Source organism: Mirounga leonina, unplaced genomic scaffold (assembly GCF_011800145.1).
Source record: "Mirounga leonina isolate KUSES-001 unplaced genomic scaffold, KU_Mleo_1.0 Mir_115, whole genome shotgun sequence".
Lineage (NCBI taxonomy): Eukaryota > Metazoa > Chordata > Mammalia > Carnivora > Phocidae > Mirounga > Mirounga leonina.
Genome location: NW_023270268.1, coordinates 30,572,944 through 30,593,304, shown reverse-complemented (window position 1 = coordinate 30,593,304; position 20,361 = coordinate 30,572,944). Strand labels below are relative to the sequence as shown.

Below are 20,361 nucleotides of genomic sequence, written 5' to 3'. Positions count from 1 at the left end.
TGAAAGACCATATGACCTTTCCCCTGATTTTGCAACGCCAGAGTGCACATGTCGCCGCCTACTCTCATACCTCCACCAAGTGTCTCCAGGAAGAATGCTGTCCAAGGGGTAAGGCCATCCGGGGACCTCTTCTTCTCTCTTCCTTTTCATTTCTAAAAGTTCTACCAAGTGTTTCTAGATGGGACAGAGGCATATTGGCCTTAGCTTCTCTTTGTGAGATGATCCTTAGATGGCCAAATATCCCTTAGCTTGGCACAAATGACTTATTTTCTCCTTTGTCTCAGAGCCAATCATTATTTGCAATGCAATATTTGGCTAACAAGTAAATCACACACACACATATACACATTTTCGGGGAGGGATTTTATTAAAAATTAACAATGTCCCTGGCTAGTAAATAGCTCTTTGAATGCACAAAGTTTTCTTGTCTCTGGTCACTCCAGCAGATCTGGGACTTGTAAACTTCATGGTGAGGGAAGGAGGAGAGGACCCTACTGGGGGGTAGGACTCAGCCTTGACTCTCCCGGTGGACAGGGGCCTGAGTCCCCCACACGCGGATGTTGGGAGGCCCAGTGTGGTCAGGGCTCAGGAATGGCACCCTGAACTGTGGGCATAGAGGAGAAAGGCAGGTGGGGAGGGCGGGTCTGAAGGGGTGTGTACCAGCACAATGGACGGGCCGAGTGGATAGTGGGGGAGTAAGGGTCCGAAGGGCAGAGGAAAGCACTTCATCCAGATAAAGAATAGCAGTCAGGGAAGGTCCCTGACTGGCAGGGGTGTAGGGGGAAATAAAGAAGAGACTGGAATGGAGAGAGGAGGGTTCCCAGGGTCTGTCCTGTCCCTTTATAGGGAGCCTGGATCCTGGTGGCAACAGAAGGGTTTTGAGAATGAAAAACTGAGCAGGCTGTGGTTACCTGGCTTCATCAACTTCTGCTCTGTGTGACCCTGGGGCAAGCTAATCAACCTCCCTGAGCCTTGGTTTCCTCGTGTATATCACAGGGATGATAACAGAACTCCCTGGCAGGATGATTTGGGAGGGCTGACAGGCAGGACGAGGGGAAAAGTGGGTGGTGGCACACCGTGCGCTCTGCGTGAATTTAGGGGTGCCGATAAGCACCTTTTTCCAGAAGAGCTGGACAGAGCGCCTGGCGGCGGGTGATTCAGTGGGTTAGGTGGATCAAATTAACCGGAAGATTTTCAACCCAGATTCACACTTCCTGTGGAGACAGGCCCTAAAGGAGCTGGCGAAGGTGTTGGTAAACAGTAACAGGACAATTCAAAGGTTGCCGCTGGCGGTGAAAGCAGTGGGGGTTAGGGAGCGGCTGGAGCTGGGAGCAGTCTTCTCTTCGCCGGGGCTGGGGTCCAAGGCAGGCAGGCAGGTACGGACATCTTTGCAGTCTTCCTCCCCTCGCGTACACACACACACACACACACACACACACACACACACACAACCCCCGAGCCCCTCTCCCGCAGCAAAACCCAGAACCCCTCAGGGACACGCGACTGTCCATCTTCGGGGGTCGTTCCGCGGACAGGGATGAAGGAGTGAGCGGAAGGCGGGGACGGTAATGGCCGAGCGGATTAATTCGTCCCCAGCAGCCCGGAGCAAAGCGCGGCGATGGGGTGGGGGAGGCGGGAGAGGCGCAGGGCGTCCTGGAGGGCCCTGCGCCGCCCGGGAACGGAGCTCAGGGGCCGGCCGCCGGGTCCGCAGCGCCGCCTCCCGGGAGGAAGGCGGGGGCCGGGAGGAGGGAGCGGGAGGAGGCGGAGGGCGGAGGAGGGCGGAGGAGGGCGGCGCGCTGAGAGGTTATTTGTGGTTCGCTTTGATCCCGAGGGGGAACCTGAAACTCTCACATTCCTGGCATAGCAGCCGCCTCCGGCGCGGGCCGACCCTGGGGCTGCGCGCTGGGGCCCGAGCGGCCAGAGCGTCGGCGCCACCGCCGAGTGCACACCTCCGCCGCCGAGCTGCGCCGGGCCGGGTCGGGCCGGGTCGTCGGGTCTGACTACGCCGAGCCCCCGCGGGCCGCAGCGGTAAGGAAGGCGGCTTGGGCGCTTCGGGGAGCGCGCGGGCGCGGAGAGAGGCGTCCGGCCCGAGCCAGGGCCCCCGCGCAGCCCACCCTTTTCCGGGAGCGGGAGCCCGACGCACCAAGCGTCCTCAGCGTGAAGTGCGCCCTTTCGAGGAAGCCGCAAAGGCGGCCCAGTCCGTTCCTCGCTGCGGGCGCCGGGCGGTGCGCCTGGGGCGGGGGCTCTCGCTGGCGCGCCGGTCCCCTGGGGCGGGGGAGGGGGCAGCCTTTGCGGAGAGCGGGGTCCTATGTTTTGGGTCGTGGGCTGGGGAGAGGGGCGCGGAACAGGGCAGGAGGCGCCGCTTCGCGTTCAAGTTGCAGGGCCCTGGGGTTGAACTGGTTAGGTGGGGGTTACAGGTGTCTTTGCCCCCAACTAGTCCAAGAACTCCTCTTTGTCTTCCTTGGAAAATCCTCTCTGGAGCCACGGAATGGCTCTCACTTAGAAAGAATGCGGCCGGCCGTCCAGCCCGGTGACGTCAGCGTTGGAGCATTTGGAAAACAAAGAGGGCTCGGGAGGCCGGGAGGGAGGCGGACCCGCGACGCTTAAAGAACGCCGTGGGCTACCGGCTACCCTCGGCTGCTCGCTCTGGGCGCACCGGCGGCCTCCGGGGGTTCGTGGTCGGCTTGGAGTCCGGGTAGAGCGGGATCCCGGGCTGGGATGCAATCTGACTTAGAGCCCCTCGTCTGGGTTCCTTAGGCGAGCGTGAGCCCCAGCGAGAGCCAGAGTTGCGTGCTTACTTAGGAAGCGGGGGGGGGGATGGTTGCAGGGAGCCGGGTGCGCTGGTGCAGCAAAGGTGCACGGCTGGGGTCGTGGTCCCGGATTTTAGTAACGGCTCCGCCGAAAGAGTGTGCATCTGAGGGGTCTGACGGGGGCAGACTCGGCTGAGAGGCCCCGGACGTGCTCCCCGCTCCCAGGCACATTGCTGCGGGGAGGAGACCAGGAATCTGTCCAGAAAACTCTGCATTCCCTCACCTCCCCACCCCCGCCCCGTCGTTCTCAGCGGTAGTCAGCCCAGACTGATTACTTTAGGAAATGCCCCGCGGCTGAAACTCTAGGGCGAATTGATTCCAGTTTGTTTTGCCTCCGGTAACTCTGGAGTCTTGGCATCTCCACACCTACCGTGTGTAGGGAGAGGGGGCGGCATGACTGGGTGCCAAGAAGGATGGGGACAGAGATGCCTTCCAGACTCATCCCCCTCTTCTCCTTTCTGGGCAGCCAGGAAGGAAGCCGGGTGAGGGGGTGCAGCCTTCCAGGACCTGAGCCACTGAGAGCCCAAGCTCAGAAGGGAATACCTTCCTCAGGAGATACTCCCTGCACTTTAGGCTTCCAGCCCCCAGCCTCAGGTCCCTGCAACCAAGAGCCTCTTTCTTGCTCCCTTACTCCTCCAGTTGGCTCAAATGGGTGTTACTGATGTCAAGATGCTGAGTGCCTACTCCCATGTGGCAGAGGACCAGGGGGGTCTTTTCCAAGTAGCAGGTGTGTGTGTGTGTGTGTGTGTGTGTGTGTGTAGGAGGGACAGTCATCAAATCAAAGACATGGTGCCATACTTTGTTTTTCCTGGAGCATCCATGCAATTGCTGTCAGCACACAGACTGTGTGACTGACCCATAAACCTCGATGGGTGATCTCTTTGTGCTTCATTTCACAAAACCATGGTCCTGTGGTAGCCTCTCTTCTCTCATCCCTTATTCACCAAACCAGATGCATTTTTTCACCTTGCAGAGTCACTGCCAAGGTCATCCCATGACTGGGAGGGTTCAGCATGGCAAAGGGGGTGGACGGTGGTGAGTTAACTGTCAAGGCTAGGGCTCAGGCATGCTGCATTCTAGGGGGGGTTGGGGGCTGTTTGCCCAGGGCTTCTACTAGGCTGGACTCATTCTTTATCACCTGCCAATAAGCTGGGGCCCTGTCTACCCCTGGACTGGCCTGCTCAGTGGTCATAGCTGAGCTACCCCTGCCCTGGAGTATCTCGTCAGCCTTTTCAGTGGGAAGCTGACTGCAGGAGGCTGTGGTCCCTGGGTGGTTGATTACCTTCGAGGTGACTGGTGTCTGTCTGTAGGCCTAGTAAGTCCCCACGAATATGACTGTAATGACAGCCTCCGCCCAGGATTTACAGTGTACCAGGAGCTCGGCAGCCATTGCCTGGCTTCATTTTCAACTCCATGAGGCAAGCATCATTCTTTACATTTTTCTGATGGGGAAACTGAGTCTCGAAGGGTAGGTAACTTGCCTTAATCAGTAGGTGGCAGCACTGGCAACTGAGCCTTGTGTGATCCTCCACTCTCTGCCACTATGCTTGGGACCGTGCCGTAATGGAAAGTACCCCCTGCCCTCTTTCCCGCGTGCTCCCCCTCATTGCTCTTCTTTCTCTCTTCCCAGGTGCCGTGGGGCCAGGTGCCACCGGCCGTTGTCCAGGCGGGTGTGTGCCAGCCAAGGAAGCATGAGGACGCTGGAAGACTCCTCCGGGACAGTCCTGCACCGCCTCATCCAGGAGCAGCTGCGCTATGGCAACCTGACTGAGACGCGCACCCTGCTGGCCATCCAACAGCAGGCCCTGCGGGGTGGGGCCGGGGCCGGGGGCACAGGGAGCCCCCAAGCCTCCGCGGAGATCTTGGCACCCGAGGACACTCAGGTGCTGCAACAAGCCACAAGGCAGGAACCCCAGGGCCAGGAGCACCAGGGCGGTGAGACCCACCTGGCAGAGAACACCCTCTACCGGCTGTGCCCACAGCCCAGCAAGGGTGAGGAGCTGCCCACCTATGAAGAGGCGAAGGCCCACTCACAGTACTATGCGGCCCAGCAGGTGGGGCCCCGGCCACATGTGGGGGACCGGGATCCCCGAGGGGCCCCAGGAGGCCATCGGAGTCAGGATGAGGCCCTGCGGGAGCTGCGCCATGGGCATGTGCGCTCCCTGAGTGAACGGCTCCTGCAGCTGTCCCTGGAGAGGAACGGTGCCCGGGCCCCCAGCCACATGAGCTCCTCCCACAGCTTCCCGCAGCTGGCCCGCAATCAGCAGGGCCCCGCATCCAGGGGCCCCCACACCGAGGGCCCAGAGCCCCGTGGACCTCCGCCTCAGTACCCACACGTTATGCTAGCTCATGAGGCCGCCACCGCTGTCACCGACCCACGATACCGCACCCGCGGGAGCCCACACTTCCAGCATGCCGAAGTCAGGTAACTGCCCAGCCTGGTCTTTCGAAAGCTCTTGACTCTCTTCCAGCACTTTCCGCCCCCCGGGGTGGAGAGCCTCCAGACAACACCTTGTGCCATGGCTGGCAAGCACCGGAGGAAGGCCGTTGGCTACCCCTCTCCTTCCCAAGGAGGAGGGGCTGATGCCTGGAGGAGAGTAGGACTTAGCCCAGGTCACAGGAGAACTTAGTGGTGTCTTTTGCTTTAATTTGGAGATGGATGCCATTGTGTGATTAGCTGTAGCAGTCAAGTAACTAGGGTTCCCGGGGGGTACCAGTTACAGCAGAGGGTTAAAGGTTAGGTTTTTGAAAGAACTTGCTAAAGACGAAGGTTGGGAATCATTGCCAAACTGTTTCCAAGCTAAGTGGGGAGAAGGTGGGACCTCCTCCTCTGGAGATTGTTAAGACCAAGTGGACAGTCGGCTTTCTGTGGTTAGTGGGAGGCACTGCCAACTGGAGGCAGGAAGGACCAGATGGCCTCCTTAGAGACCACTCCCTGTCCTACACCAGGGCGGGAGCTGCCCTCTTGCTACTTTGCCTTTCCTTTCCTATGCTCCAGGTGGCTGGAGCCCTTAGGGAAGAGGACTTGGGGTCCAGGCGAGCCCCTTTCTGGGGAGCTCGGAAAAGGCTGCTGGGGAATGTAGAGTTTGATTCTGAGTGTGAAGGGAAGCCTTGAGAGGATACGATTTGGCTTACCTCTTTAAAAAGGTCCTTTGGGCTGCAGGTAGAGAGAAGGGATTCTCAGGGGCAAGAATGGAAGCAGGAGACCAGGAGGAGGCAGAAAGCCCGGATGGTTTGCAGGAATACTGGTTCCTAGAAATGCAGCTCTGCCCCAGGCTTCTCCCTTGGCCTGGCCCCTTCTGAGAAGGGGATACACACTGCTCGGTTCACACACCCCATCTCCCCGCGTGCTGGTCCCGGAAACCCCACCAGAGGGGCCTGAGGATTTGCAGCCTCCTTTCCTCTGGAAGGCTCAAGGTCGAAGTCTGGTTCTCTTCATGCTTGCTGAGTCTTCATTTAGTCACCCGCTTTCCCACCGTTTGGCCTTTTCCCGGCATAGATGCCTTTCCTTGCTCTCGAGAAACGAGTGACGCCATGCTGTTGGTATGGAGGAACCAGAGGATGGAGCCTTGTGGGTTTTCTCCAACCTCCACCTCTCGTGCTCCCCTCCCCCACCTTAGCTCCTTTCTCAGAGCTTGGTCAGGGAGAGTTTCGGAAGCTGAGGCGCGGGTTTCTTCTTTTGGAGGAGCCTTATTGGACCCTGTCAGGAAGAGATAATATCGTGGAAAGGAAGTAGACCACAGGAGAACAAAAAAGGGAGGGTAGGGAGGGGCAGAACAGGGGAATGGAGAGCAAGTGTGAAGGGAAAGGAAAGCTCTATTCTTTCTCAGAGCTAAGTCATCCCCAAAGAATGCCAGTTGTGTCTGCCTGGCCCAGTGCAGGGGGAGAAAGTTGGTGAAGCAACCCCGAGAATGCCACATTTAGCAGCGCAGGGGAGTTTGCACATTCCAGTGGGGACCCTCTGCTCAGCTCTCCCTGGAAGCTCCACCTTAGGCGGTGAGAGAAAGAGAGATCACAAAAGGATTGTTCATTGGGAACCTGGGGGAGGGACTTTTCTTTTAGCCTACGGTCCTCAGGGGAGCAGGAGAAAGGAGGCTATAGCGGGAAGGGAGGTGATGGACCCACGAGTGGAATTCAGTTCTCGTGGAGCATCTGGCACTTGGAAAATTCCTGGTGAAACGGAGGCAGTCTGTTCTTCTACACTTGGGAGCCCCACGGCCCCAGAAAGGCTCTGTGACCAACCTCCACCCCCATGCCTCTTGCTCTTTGCTCCTTCCCTTAATGGGGCTCTGAGGGTGACATGACAGCATTGCTAGAGGCCAGTGGAACATTGTCCCTAAACTCGGGCTGTTGCGGTGGTTCAGCGGGGGCCCCTGTGCCCAAGAAAATCCAGTGTGTGGGTCACATTTGCTCTTTAAACAGACACTATGCTGCAGTCCCCACTGGGAGAGGTAGAGGATGGGCCGCCATGGCGGGAGCACGTGCTGTGGGCCCAGCCTCCTGCCGGGCTTTGTGTCGGCCCGGCCAGCCCCTTGCGGCGGGAAATGCTGACCCTCATGATGTGGCAGAGGCATGCCAGCGCCCCGGGGATTTGAGGGCCGATTTTGTCAGACTTGGGAGCTCAGGCTCTTCCCCCCCCCCCCCCGCCCCCGCCATCTATCTCCCCACTCTGCCCTTAGCCACAGTATTCAAAATATGTTTCTGCGACGGGTGAGGGGACCCGAAATAGGAGGGAGGAAAACGTGGGTGTGCTGCAGTGGCAGGTGCTTCAAACAGCCACCAAGTGGCCCAGGGGCCTGGGTGGCTGTGCGCTCAGTCATGATCGATGTGGCCTCCAGACCCAAAAAGAACCTTCTGTGGATTAGAAAGGTCAAGTGCGCATTGCTTGAGATGCCTTGTTTAAGTGCTGGTGGCTCATAAGGTCCAGGACTACTCAGGCTGATCCCCAGGGCCTTGGCCACAGTGCTGCGAGGTGTGAAACAAGCATCCTGATGTTAACCCCCGCTAGCCCCGCTCCCTTGGCCCTCGAGGGTCTTGGGTAGACGCCACTGGTCACCGCCTGGTGTTGTGTGGAGGCTCCCCAGTGTGCCAGGAGGGCTGGGAGCCATGGGGGTCTGGGCAGCCTCTGAACGCCGTCTGTCCTGTTCGCCAGGATCCTGCAGGCCCAGGTGCCTCCTGTGTTCCTCCAGCAGCAACAGCAGTACCAGTACTTACAGGCGCCCCAGGAGCAGCCCCTGCCGCCACACCCAGCGGCCCTCAGCCACGGCCCCCTCGGCTCCCTCAGTGCACCTGAGGGGGAGGGGCCAGCGAGCACCCCGGCCGCCGCCGCCGCCGCCTCGGGCGGTGCCCACCTGGCCCAGGTGGAGACTGTGCTGAGGGAGAATGCCAGGCTGCAGAGGGACAACGAGAGGCTACAGAGGGAGCTGGAGAGCTCAGCAGAGAAGGCCGGCCGCATGGAGAAGGTAGGCCCTGCTGGGGCCCCAGAGGGGCGGGGTGGGGGAGGAGCTGCTGCCCACCCCCTCGTCCTTCCCATGCCCTACCTCGCTGACTCGGGACAGCTGGGGAGCAGCCTCAAGGCCAGCAGAGCAGGCCTGGGGTGTGAGCAGTTGCTAGCCGGTGGTGATTAGAAAGAGCCCATTCACCAGCTCCCTGCACACACCCCCTCCTGCGGACACCTCCCACAGAGAGCCCTTTGTGTCCCCCACACAACAGCCAGTCTGTTCTAGGCCAGCCCTGGCCCAAGCGAAAGCCCCTCCTCTTGGAAAAAACGGGCTACTTATTGGAATCCCAGGCCAGCTCGGAGCACGTGCGGAACCTGCCAGCCGCCAAGTGGGAGGGGCAGCTGGGGCCAGGCTGGCCCTCTGCAGTGGACGGTGATGGCCAGAGGAGGAAATGCTCCAGCCAGAGGCAGCTCAGGCTGGGGGCTGGTGCCCCGTTCTTTCGTGAAGGTTTACCAGCAGTGTGCGTTCAGCTTTGACAGGTGGCCTCGGGCCTCCTGTGGCTGTCCCGTGGTGTCCCAGTTAGCTCAACCCCCCAGAACACGGCTGGAGTCTTTTTGTGCCCAATCCTGGCGTCTTTTTGTGCCCAATCCTGGCCGACAGGGCTCAGATTCTCAGTAGAACCTGGACAAAAGCAAAATGCTTCTTTCTGGATGTCGGGCGCAGAAAGGCTGTGTTGAGTCCCTCTGAGGCAGCCACTTCCAGAGACTCAGCCCTGGGTCACTCAGCATCGGGACCTTGGCACAACTGAGGGGACCCTTGCTTGCTGGTTCTAGTGTCTGATTCATCTCTGGAGGCCACAGGCTTCTGACCGTCCCACTCTAGCCCCCTGGATTGTTTTGCTGTTGCCTTTGATCCTCTCCTCTTGCACCCTTTCTGCTGGAGAGAGCAGAGCTGCCCGGGCCTATGGATGGGCCGCTGACGCCACGCACACTCTGGGCTCTCTCCCCTTCCTTCAGCTCTCCTGTCTGCCTCTTGCAGCTGGAAAGTGAAATCCAGAGGCTCTCTGAGGCCCACGAGAGCCTGACGAGAGCCTCTTCCAAGCGGGAGGCCCTGGAGAAGACCATGCGGAACAAAATGGACAGTGAAATGAGGAGGCTGCAGGACTTCAACAGGGATCTTAGAGGTGAGAGAGGGCACCCAGAGGGAGGGGGTGGCGAGCATCTGTGGAGGCCTTGATTTCTCTGGTCTAGGGAGGAATGCAGAACCTCTGCCCTCTGCAAAAAGAAGTGTGAAGTGGCTCAAAGGGGGCCAGTGTGAAACTCCCTGGGAGCCACCTGGACAGGGGGATGCTTGTGTCTGTCCTACGCCTTGGAGCCTCTTGTGGAACCCTCACCCGTGTGGCCCAGAGTCTCCTTCCTCGTCAGGCCCTGAGCGCACCCAGGGCTTCCCTATCAACCCCTCCCTGGTTTGGAGGGTGCAGCCCCATAGACAGGACCCCAGGGGACACCCGCGCAGGCAGCTTCACCTGATACTCGAACATCTTTCCTTAAAACATTTTTCCTTCATTTGAAACAGAGAGATTGGAATCTGCCAACCGCCGTCTGGCAACCAAGACCCAGGAGGCCCAGGCAGGAAGTCAGGACATGGTGGCCAAGCTGCTTGCTCAGAGTGAGTAGGGCTCCCACTCAGACGCCTGGACAGATAAGTGGGTGGTAAGACCGTGGCAGTGACAGGGGACACAGGAGGATCGGCCCTCCCTGCTGTCAGAGCAGTGCTTCGAGCACAGGATTACGGAGTGCCTACTCTGCACCCATTCCTGAAGTGTCCTGGCTGGGAGGGGTGGCTTCCAGAGAAGAAGATCTGGTTCTGTATTTACTGGAGAGATGAGTGGCTACCAGAGGGACCACTGTGGCGCAGTGACTTGCTGGGCTGTGGTGCCATGTCTGTAGAGTACCCTTCAGAACTCAAGGTGCACTGGGCAGTGGGGGAGGCCGGATAGCCCTGGAGGCAAGTGGGAGCAGAGAGAAGGAATGCTGGGTTCCCCAGGGCATTCCAGGCAGCGGGAAGGTTAGGGGGGCCCAGTTGGAATGTGAGAAGCTGGGGAGCATGATGCAATTGGGCCATAACAAGCTGGCCAAGTGGGGGTCCCCGCAGACAACCGCAAGTGGGTTCCTGGAGCTTAACCAGCAGGTACAGTCTGAAGAAGGGGTTTAGGAAGCTCCTCTAATGGGGAGGGTGGAAAGCTTCTGGAAGACAGTGGATGAATTCCCTATTGACTAGTCTATTCAATCAGTCATTTGTTCATTAGCAGCACCATGCTAAGCCCCTGTCAGGAATTGGGCAGAGGGTAGGTGCAGGCCCTGGAAGGTACCAGGGCAGAGAGGTCAAGTGAGAGGGGTTGAGCTTGAGAAAGAAGCAGGGTCTTCTAACTACAGATTCAAGGGAACAGAGGTGTCCCTGGCCTTGGAGACTAGTGACTGGGAAGTCCCCACTGGCCTGAGAGAGAGGCTCTGTGGGGATGGCTGGGGGCTGGTGCAGTGGGATGGCACAGGTGGAGGTGCATGGAGTGGGACTAAAGGAAGCCCTGAGCTCAGCAGCAGGAAGAAGCTCTTCTAGACAGAGAGGCAGTAAGTTCCTACTATGCTGTAGTGGTGTTTGGGCCTTTGCAGAGATATGGGATGGGGGTGGCTGGTGTCCTGGTGAGGGTGGCTTTGAGGAAGCCTAGTATGTATGAGGGGCCTGGGTAGTATGGGGTGTCCAGAAGTCGAGGAGCAGCTTGAGGACTGAGCTCTGGCTAGTAGCACCTCCTCCTTCCTCAAGGAGGGCTCAGAGCCCAGAGCCCCGGACAGAGCTGTCCAGAACAGCGAATGGGGGGACGCGACACTGAAGGGATTGAGGGGGCGGTGGGGGTTGAGCAGGACGTAGGCTAGGCCATAAAGAGCGGAGCAAGGTGGCAATGACTTTGGGTCCCTGGAGAGAGGTGATGGTGGTGGGGAAGGACAGGGAGGGGGCAGCCCTTAGTGTAGCCCTTGGAAGTCTGGGGGGATGGGTTCCTGGCAGGAGGCAGAATGGGGGTGTCCTGTAGGAGAGGGTAGGCTTTGGGGGTGCGATGCTGCCGCAAAAAGGAAGTCACTAGGCAGGTCTCTGGGAGCCGGCAGAGGAGGGGTGAAGGGGGGAGGCCGGCCTGGAGGCGTTTCCGTTCCCCGGGGAGCGAGAAGCGCCAGGCTGTTCTTGGCTCCTAACTGGAGCCATTAATCTGGAAGCCGCGGGTGACCTGGATGCCTGGCATTCCTGGGCCGTGGGGCTGTTCCGCTCCGGCCCGCACCACCCCCCCCTGCTTCCTCCCGCGCGGCCCAGAGCGACTGGGACAAAGGGACAGGGCTGGTGGGCCGAGCGGTGGCTTTCTCCAAGGTGGAAGGCGTATCCCCCTTCTTCCTGCGCAGCTCAACCTTCCTGCCTGCCCTTGGCCCCCTCCCCGTCTCCCACCCCGGCCCAGGAGCTCTCCCAGCAGACAAGACAAGCCCGTGGTTTCATGCCAGTAGCTGGGGATGGCCGAGGCTGAGGCCTGCCAGCCCCTGCCAGGGCCTTAGAGGTGCAAGGCAGCAGGAAGCTGTGGGAGACATAAGGCTGGGTCCCCCCGCCCCTCGCCAAGGGCTGAGGAGAGCCAAGCAGCTCTTCCTTGTTCCTTAGTACCCATGGAGAAGACACAAAGCTCCCAGGGAAAAAGTCTAGGGTTGACCTCACTTTTTCTGGGGTCAGTCAACAGTAGTAGGAAAGTGTGATCATTGTCCCCAATGCCTGCTTTTGGTACAGACCCCCGGCTTTGGCTGCTCTGGTCTGGCCCTGCCCTCCACTCCCTGGGGATATGGACTTGAGTCCTGAGCCTAGCTCTCTCAGCAGTTTCCCGTTGGGCATTTCCTTCTTGCCAGAGCCTCAGGTTCTGGGACTAGAAGATGGGGCAGTCATGGTAAGACTGGGATTCGAGGCTGCTGCCCGTTAAATTCTGTAAGCCGTGGGCTCTTAGAGCACATACAGGAAGGGGTCGTTGCTTCTAGGCCCAAATCCGCAATCTACTCTCTGCCCACCCCTCCACCACACTCCTTAGACGCTAATTCAGCCCCCTTAGGATGCCTCAATTTCAATATTATTGAGCTTCCTCATCTTTTTCCTCCACACCAAAGAGTAAAGCCAGCCTGGGCCCGGCCTTGAAAAAAATCCAGATTGAGCCGGAGCTGACCTGGGTTGCCTGTGTCCTCCTCCTCCTGCCCCAGGGCCCTGAGTAAATGAATCCTCCCTTTGCCTACCCAGGTCCCAAGCCTTCACTCTTCTATTCCAGAACCTGTCCCATGTGATAGGTACTCAGCTGCATGTGGCCCAAAGATTAAAATTAATTTAAATAAAAGGAAAAATTCGGTTCCTTCCTCACACTAGCCATATTGCAAGTGCTCAGTAGGCACGAGGGGCTCATGGCCCTTGGGCACAGGTTGGCACAGTACAGAACAATTTTATTACAGTAGAAAATTCCACTGTACTGTGAGAGTGCTGCTTCAGAGACCGTGCCTTTGAGTTCATCAGGCAGGCCCTAGAGCCCACCCCCTTCTGCCCTCCAGTGAGGGGGGGCCCTCCCCCACCCCGACACCCTCTGGGGGGGGCCAGGCTCGATTCCCAAAGGGCAGGTGAATGGGAGGTGGATTTACACCTAGGGCATCAGCTGGAGGACTGCATGGTCTGGCTTGGGCCTTGCTTGGCCCCACAATGTGACGTGGGCCCCTGAGCAGAGTTCTCCCGGCAAGCAAAAAAGGTGATTTCAAAGTTGGGATAGCTAGGATCTTAGACACAAATCTTTGGACTGTAGTCATTTTCATTATGCTGCAAAGTTTGCATTTCTTTATGAGCCCTGTTGCCTACATCTCAGTGGTCCCGCAGACCAAGGAAGGAAATGTAGCACTATTCTGGGGACCCCCACAGAATGAGTCCTGGAGCCCACTTTGAGAGGCCTCTGGGTGTGAGGGCCTCCCACCACAGCCAGAAGCATCCTGGTCCTTTGGAGGCCAGGCTGCCTTGGGTCCCCACTTTAGCAGCACCAGTCACCTGTGTTTCTTCCCCACTATGTTGGGGGTCACATACCCTACCTCGAGGGGCTTCAGGGGAATGAGATGTGTACGTGCCTGGCTCGTGGTGCAGCCAGTGGAGCTTCTTCTCTTCCCTGTTCCTTCATTCTCTCACTGGAACGATGGTCCTGTCACAGTCCACCTGCGCCTTCTCATCCGTCATGGGTTCCTATCACAGTTCCTATCAGGCCAGACTCTAGTGTCATCATGAGGCTCAAGGAACATTGTGAATGTGTTTTGGAAATGGTGACACCTGGCACAAGTAGACAGTGTTTGGGGCTGCTCATGTCCCAGCAGAGACGCAGTGTGGCCCGGTTACTACTGCAAGGGCCCGGGGCCAGTGCTGCCATTTATTTGTGACGTAACTGGCCCCTCCCGCATGTCCTGGCGGTGGTGATGACAGTGCCTACCTCCTAGGGTTGTGGAGAGGATACGATGCAGGCAGGCTGGTCCGGCCCTCAGTGCAGAGCCTGGTATGCGCCAGGCGCTCGGTGGGACTGCCGCGGGGTTGCTGTCCCTGACCGAGGCCCCCCGCCCCCCCCCCCCCCCCCCCAGGCTACGAGCAGCAGCAGGAGCAGGAGAAGCTGGAGCGGGAGACGGCCCTGCTGCGCGGCGCCATCGAGGACCAGCGGAGGCGCGCCGAACTGCTGGAGCAGGCTCTGAGCAATGCGCAGGGCCGGGCCGCTCGAGCCGAGGGGGAGCTGCGCAAGAAGCAGGCCTACGTGGAGAAGGTGGAGCGGCTGCAGCAGGCCCTGGGGCAGCTGCAGGCGGCCTGTGAGAAGCGGGAGCTGCTGGAGCTCCGTCTGCGGACCCGCCTAGAGCAGGAACTCAAGGCCCTGCGTGCACAGCAGGTGAGCTCGGAGACGCGGCAAGCTGGCGGGGGAGGGCGCGCAGGAGAACGGCGGCAGCGAGCTGGCGGGGGAGGGCGCGCAGGAGAACGGCGGCAGCGAGCTGGCAGGGGGAGGGCGGCATCTGAGGAGGCCGGTTCCGAAGTCCTGGGGGGTCCCTGCTGAGATCCAGCTGGAGGCGCCCTTGGAAAGCCGGGCTGATCCGTGTTCCAGCCTTGCCCCCAGCTCCCCCCAGCCACCAGCCTTAGAAGAGGCTTCGCCTCTTGGCCGGGTGCCAGCCATGGGGACTCAAGACCTGGGCTTCAGTCCTCAGCAGCAGCAGGGCTGAGCATCCTTGGTCTCTCGAGAGAGTGGCCCAGGAGCCTTGATGCGGAAGACTAGCCAGCTCTTAGGTGTCTCCCCAACATGGTGAGGGCAGATGGTAACCCAGATCCTGAGTCCTCATCCTCCCTTTGGGCTGTGTTATGGTAACTCTGGTGTTTACACGCCAGATAGAGTTCTGTCGCCGCTCCCCACTGTACCCTTCCCACTGAGGTAGAGTGACCACAGGCCCTGGACTGCCCAGGTGGGTCCTAGTCTACACCAGTTGTCACAGTGTAATTATTAAGAGCACCCCTTTCCCAAAGTGGAGGATACTTTCTTGGGTCCCCTATGCAGAGGCAGGCCTGATCTTTCCTGCGCCCTCGTCCACGGGGGTGTGGGGAACCACGGCACCTGCTTCATCTTCGGTAGCTGCGGGACACAGGGGCAGGTCTGCCGGGAAGGGCGAAGGACGCCCCTGTGCATAAGTGAGAGCCCTCGTGCAGGGGTGAGGACCCGTGGCTACCGCACCCCAGCCTCTGCTCTTGATCACAGTGCTCCCTTCTCCACAGAGACAGGCAGGCCCCCCCACTGGTGGCAGTGGATCCCCAGAGCTCAGCGCCCTGCGGCTGTCAGAGCAACTGCGGGAGAAGGAGGAGCAAATCCTGGCGCTGGAGGCGGATATGACCAAGTGGGAGCAGAAGTATTTGGAGGAGCGTGCCATGAGGCAGTTTGCCATGGACGCAGCTGCCACAGCCGCGGCCCAGCGCGACACCACCCTCATCCGCCACTCCCCCCAGCCTTCGCCCAGCAGCAGCTTCAACGAGGGCCTGCTCACTGGCGGCCACAGGCATCAGGAGATGGAAAGCAGGTTGGGTATTGGCATTGCCCCCAGGAGGTGGGGGCGGGGGTGCACTGCCCAATCCCTGCCATGCCCTTAATCCCTGATAAACGCCCCTCTGGCCACGAGGCTCAGCAGGCCCTCACCTTCTGGGCTGATCCCGCATGTCTGGCACACCAGGCATCACGTACGTGTTCTTTCCCAGAGATACCAACCGACTCCTTGGTCTGCCCAGGAGACCTTGGCTGTGGAGGCGTCAGATGCCATCCAAGGCTCTGGCCTCTGCCTGCTCCCCCACCCCCACCCCCAGTCAGTCGGAGAGTAAGACTTTCCAGCCGAGTCCAGAAGGAAGGTGGACTCGGTCCCTGGCTTCGGATAGCTAGTATTTTCTTTCCAAAAACAACCTCAGAGGCCCCACAAGATTTCTGTTCGACCTATGTCCAACTCAAAAGCACAAGCACATCAGCTGAGCCCATTGGATGGCCAGCAGCTCTGGGGTATTGCCCCACCGGGCAAGGGTCGTGCCGTTGCTGTCATCCGATGAATCCAACCCACCCCTTGACCTGCCTTTGCTGCCGTAAGAAGGGCCCAGTGCTCGCGCTGGTAGTTTTCAGGGCTTCGGATTTCAGAACTCTGATGACATTTCTGAAGGCTCCCTCCAGCTTTCATGAGGTGGGGAGGGTAAAGGCCACTGGATTTGCAGGTCTGACCATGTGAGCGTGGTCTGTCGCCCCTCAGGTTGAAGGTGCTCCATGCCCAGATCCTGGAGAAGGATGCAGTGATCAAAGTCCTTCAGCAGCGCTCCAGGAAAGAGCCGGGCAAGGCCACGCAGGGCTCCCTGAGGCCCGCCAAGTCTGTGCCGTCTGTCTTCGTGGCTGCCGCGGCAGGGACCCAGGGCTGGCAAGGTCTTTCCTCTAGTGAGCGACAAGTGGATGCCCCTGCCCGGCTGGCTACAGGTGCGAGGAGGCGGGTGGGAGGCAGAGGTAGAGGGCTAGGTTGCTGTCAGGCCTTTGCTCCCAGAACTGAGACTCAGAGGAGTTGGGGCTTCCTGACCCCTTGCCCGAGGGAGCCAGCTTCCACGCTGGCTGCGGTGACCCTCCAGCCCACAGCTATCCTGCTGGTGTGAGGGGGCATGCTCTAGTCCCCATCTCCGTAAATTCCAGCACCCTGGATCCCAGCCACTTGCCATCTAAGCAAAAATAGAGCTTCCTGGGCAGATGCACCTTGCAGGCAAGCTCCTCTGCTCCTCCGTCTGAGCAGATGCCACAAAAATTCCAGAGTCCCCGCTGGTTTTAAGATTCAACGCGCTAAGAAGGGTTCTGCCACTTAAGAGGTCTGGAAACCAGTCCACCCTGATAGTTATTCCTATTTGGAAACAAGAGTCCCGAATCTTAATCGAAGTTCGTGCAAATCAAGAGCAACCCATACCACCTCGTGCCCCCAGTTGGTACGGTTAATTTGAGCTGTCCTTCATGGGGCTACCACTGCCTTCGTGAGGCAGTCACTGTCGGTCTCCTGCCTTTCCAGCAGACCGGGCCCCCGAGGAGGAGCCAGTGGTCACAGCTCCGCTCCCTGCTCATGCCAAACACGGGAGCAGAGACGGGAGCACCCAGACCGACGGTCCCCCGGACAGCGCGGCCGCTTGCCTGGGACTGGATCCCGACAGCCTCCTGGGGTACGGCGGGGGCCAGAGAACAGCCTCACTGGGTAAGTGCCCCTTCCCGGGACTTCTGTGCTGCGCAGGGCTGCGGGTGTGCTGGGGTGTGAGCTGGAGCACCAGGCTCTTTGTTCCCAGACCCCGTGGCTCACTGCGCTCCACGGGGAGCCATGCACAGTGCCGGCGAGCAGGCTGCGCGGGCCACCTGCGTGTGGACGTGAGGGCCGGTTGGATGCACGGATGGGAGGAGCCGAAAGGCCTGATCACAGATCCCGAGTTCAGAGAGAGCGCCTGCGCAGGAGGCGCTTCGTCTCCTCCTTCATAGCCTGCCTTACATATTTCCTTGCCAATCTAAGCATCTAAGATCATGCAGCTTGGCGAGTGACCTGATGGCAATCTCCAGTTAGAAGAGTTTGTTTAAAAAGAGTCCAAGACAGAGATATTTGAGGAGATGGCCTTTTAAATGTTTTCTTCCCTTTCACATTAGCCCTCGGGGGTGGGCCTGCGCCTCACTGTCCCAGAAAACCACAGGCTCGGGAAGAATGCTGCAGCCTCCCTCCGTCCCTCAGGGCTCCCCCTCCCTCCGAGCCTCCAGCCAGTTGAAAGTTATAAATAAATGTGTCTTCCACACTGGATGTTGACGATCTGGGTGGAGAGCTGGGGGCGCAGAGCTTGGTGCTCGGTTGGCCAAGCCGGCAGGGGGTGGGGGGGGCAGGGGAGGGAACCCGGGCACCTGGGCAACTGAGGAAGGCCATGTTGGTAAAGCGAGATCCTATCTTAAAAATGTGCCAGGATTTAAAAGGGCAATCTTGTAACGCTCGCTGGCGTTTGCCTGTGCTCTTGTCTCTCTCCAGACTCTGTTGCTACATCCAGAGTCCAGGACTTCTCGGACATGGTGGAGATACTGATCTGAAGGAGGTAGTGCTCGGGGACTCCGAACCATACCCTGTCTCCTCTGCCCTCTGCTACTCTCGGCCATTCCAGCAGCCCCTCCATCTGCTGCTGCCCCGCTTTCCCCACCTAGGCATTCACTCCCATTGACCGTCTGGTGCCCGGGACTTAAGGATGCTGCAGGGGTGAGGGGGAGCCGTGAGAACGCCTGCATGCAGAAGACCCTGCTTCTTAGCCCCACATCCCTCCTGAGCCCATGCAGAATGAGGATCCCCAGGCTTACTGTTGGGGTAGCAACTGGAAACCCAGAAGGGAGCTGAGCCTTCTCGGGACCCCCAGTTGGCACTCAGGCAGGGAGGGAGGGCATATATTGGTTTGGGAGAGTGATTTCCCAAGATGGCTGCCCATGGACCCCAGATGGGCTGGTTCAGTACAGAGTCGGCCGTGTTGTTCCCCTGTGGCTAAGTGTGGCCCCAGCCCACCTCATCTGCTCCTCAGCTCCTCACTGCCTCCTTGAGATCGCTGAGACTTGCATCTTCAGGGGACTATTGAAGGTGTTAGTCCTACAGAAGCCACAGCCTCGCCCCCTCACTTGAAGTGGGTAGGGGCCATTTAAGTGGACTGGGATAAGCTGTGCAGTTTGTACATAACCCACTTTCTTACGGAACAGAAGATTGAGGCATGCCGCTTCAGATTTGTGCCCTCTCTGTTCCCCTGTCCCTGCCACCACGGTTCCTGTAACTGCTGACTAGCCTCCCAGCTCTCTGCCCTTCTCGAGTTCTTGGCCCACGGATTTTGATACTGGTTGATCCACGTGACATTGGCTGTCTTTTCCTCCACCTTGAGCCTTGTTTTGAAATGCCCACGGGACCCCTATCACCAGCCTCTTGACATGGCTCCACAGCTCCTGTCCCTGGGACATTCTGTCGGTTTGGTTATGAACCCTGAGCCAGATGAAATGAGCCGCCACAGACAGACATCTGCCACGGGGGGGCTTCCCAGCACCAATTCTCTTGAAGGAAACTGGATAAGTTGCCTTATTCTCATCAGAGTCTTTGTTCCCACCTGGAGGGATTGGGAGAGGGAGCTACGCTGGTGAAAAACTGGTCAATGAGCTACAAGATGTGACTCAAATCGTCTCTGGATGGAGCCCCCGTCACAAAATGGCGCCCATGAGGCTGGCTCCTCAAGCTACCGGCGAGCAGTGCCCGGAAGCAGGGCCAGGGCTTTGGAATCAGACCTGCCAGCAGCCGTGGCTTCGACTTCGGGTCTTAGAGAGTCCCCCAGCTCAGCCCCAGGACCGATGGGTGGGTTTTAGTAGTTTGTCTTGACTGTTTTTAGTTCTCCTTGAATCTTTGTTTTTTCCTTTACTGTTTTTAAGTTCGGTATGTGTTCTTTTATTCCCGTGATTCCTCAAGTTTCCTTTTTAAACATTTGCATTTGCTGGACAATTGCATATTTTTTTAAATCCCTCTACCCTTCTTTAAAGCTGAAAAATACATTTGGTTCATGTGCATTGTTTACAAAGCAAGAAGAAAAAAAGAAAAAAAGGCAAAAAAATATCGTGAAAGAAAAAAAACAACTTAATATATTTTGGATTAATATTTGGTATTTCTTTTAAAGTATTTTTTGTGCTGTGAACGTTTTCTGCCAAAGACCATGATGTGTGTCTGTATGTTTAAGTTATCGTAAATATTTAAAATGTAAACATGGCTGTTTTGTTATGCCACCCTGTACCAGGACTGCTGCTGCATTCCACTGGGTATAACAGTATTTTAATAAAAAAATAATAATAATTAGAATCGGTGTCTTTGCCCAAGTGAGAGACTACACTGGGACAGAAAGGGGGAAAGGAAAGGGTAGAGGAGTTGGCGTGTCACCCGTGTATATCGTCCCTGAGCACTCTTGCCTCTGAACGCCCCCACTCCCCCACCCCATGCTCCCCAGTGCCTTAGTCCTTAAAACATTGGCCAGACCATACCGATGAGTGGCAGCTCAGGGTCACTGCTGTTTCTTGAACATAATGTTTTTCTGCCTGGGAGAGTCTCACAGATGGGCAGCCTCCCATGGGTAGCTTTGTCCTAGCTGGTTTTGTTTGACCACATGCTGTGGTTACTCCACAGTAGGATTGGGTGTCCAAAGGCGGCTTTATCCTTCCCCCAGCCCCACCCAGCACAAGGAGTCCCAGAGCTGTGCAAGAGCCTGGGCACCATGCTTGCCCTCTGCCTGGACACGAGCAGAGGGTGTTCGTGTGTGTGGCGCATTCTGGGGCCCTGCCTCGTGACCTTGCTGTGGTATCACCACTCTTGCCCTGTGCCCAAGAAAACATGTCACTCTGATCCATAAAAGAGAAAACCGTTCTCAGTCTCAGATGTTACAGTAGAAACAAAGTATCTGTCTCCGTGGGCCAGTCAGGACAATCAGGTTCCCATTCGGGATGTGGGCTAGCAGTCGGGCTGACC

General features: G+C 58.3%; 1 protein-coding gene and 1 long non-coding RNA gene across 4 annotated transcripts in view; one reads left to right on the top strand and one right to left on the bottom strand.

Moving 5' to 3' along the window:
• The window catches only part of LOC118003922, a 39,675-nt gene extending 39,424 nt beyond the window's left edge, over positions 1–251 (bottom strand). Inside the window, exon 1 of the long non-coding RNA XR_004677454.1 lies at positions 71–251. This is a non-coding gene — a long non-coding RNA (uncharacterized LOC118003922). The remainder of the gene's footprint in view (positions 1–70) is intronic.
• A 1,623-nt stretch (positions 252–1,874) lies between these two features.
• On the top strand, positions 1,875–19,701 carry AMOTL2 (angiomotin like 2). 3 transcript variants are annotated; one of them, XM_034995026.1, is made up of 10 exons: positions 1,875–2,028; positions 4,441–5,235; positions 7,963–8,272; positions 9,290–9,434; positions 9,827–9,919; positions 13,918–14,213; positions 15,083–15,381; positions 16,090–16,307; positions 16,882–17,058; positions 17,863–19,701. In XM_034995026.1, exons 2-10 carry the CDS (start codon positions 4,502–4,504, stop codon positions 17,919–17,921), a joined length of 2,331 nt encoding a protein of 776 aa, XP_034850917.1. In that variant the 5' UTR covers positions 1,875–2,028; positions 4,441–4,501; the 3' UTR covers positions 17,922–19,701. The 3 variants fall into 3 exon arrangements, with proteins under 3 accessions (XP_034850917.1, XP_034850905.1, XP_034850910.1); XM_034995014.1 differs by having other exon boundaries at positions 16,879–17,058; XM_034995019.1 differs by lacking the exon at positions 1,875–2,028 and adding an exon at positions 2,290–2,695 and having other exon boundaries at positions 16,879–17,058.
• Positions 19,702–20,361: the final 660 nt, after the last annotated feature.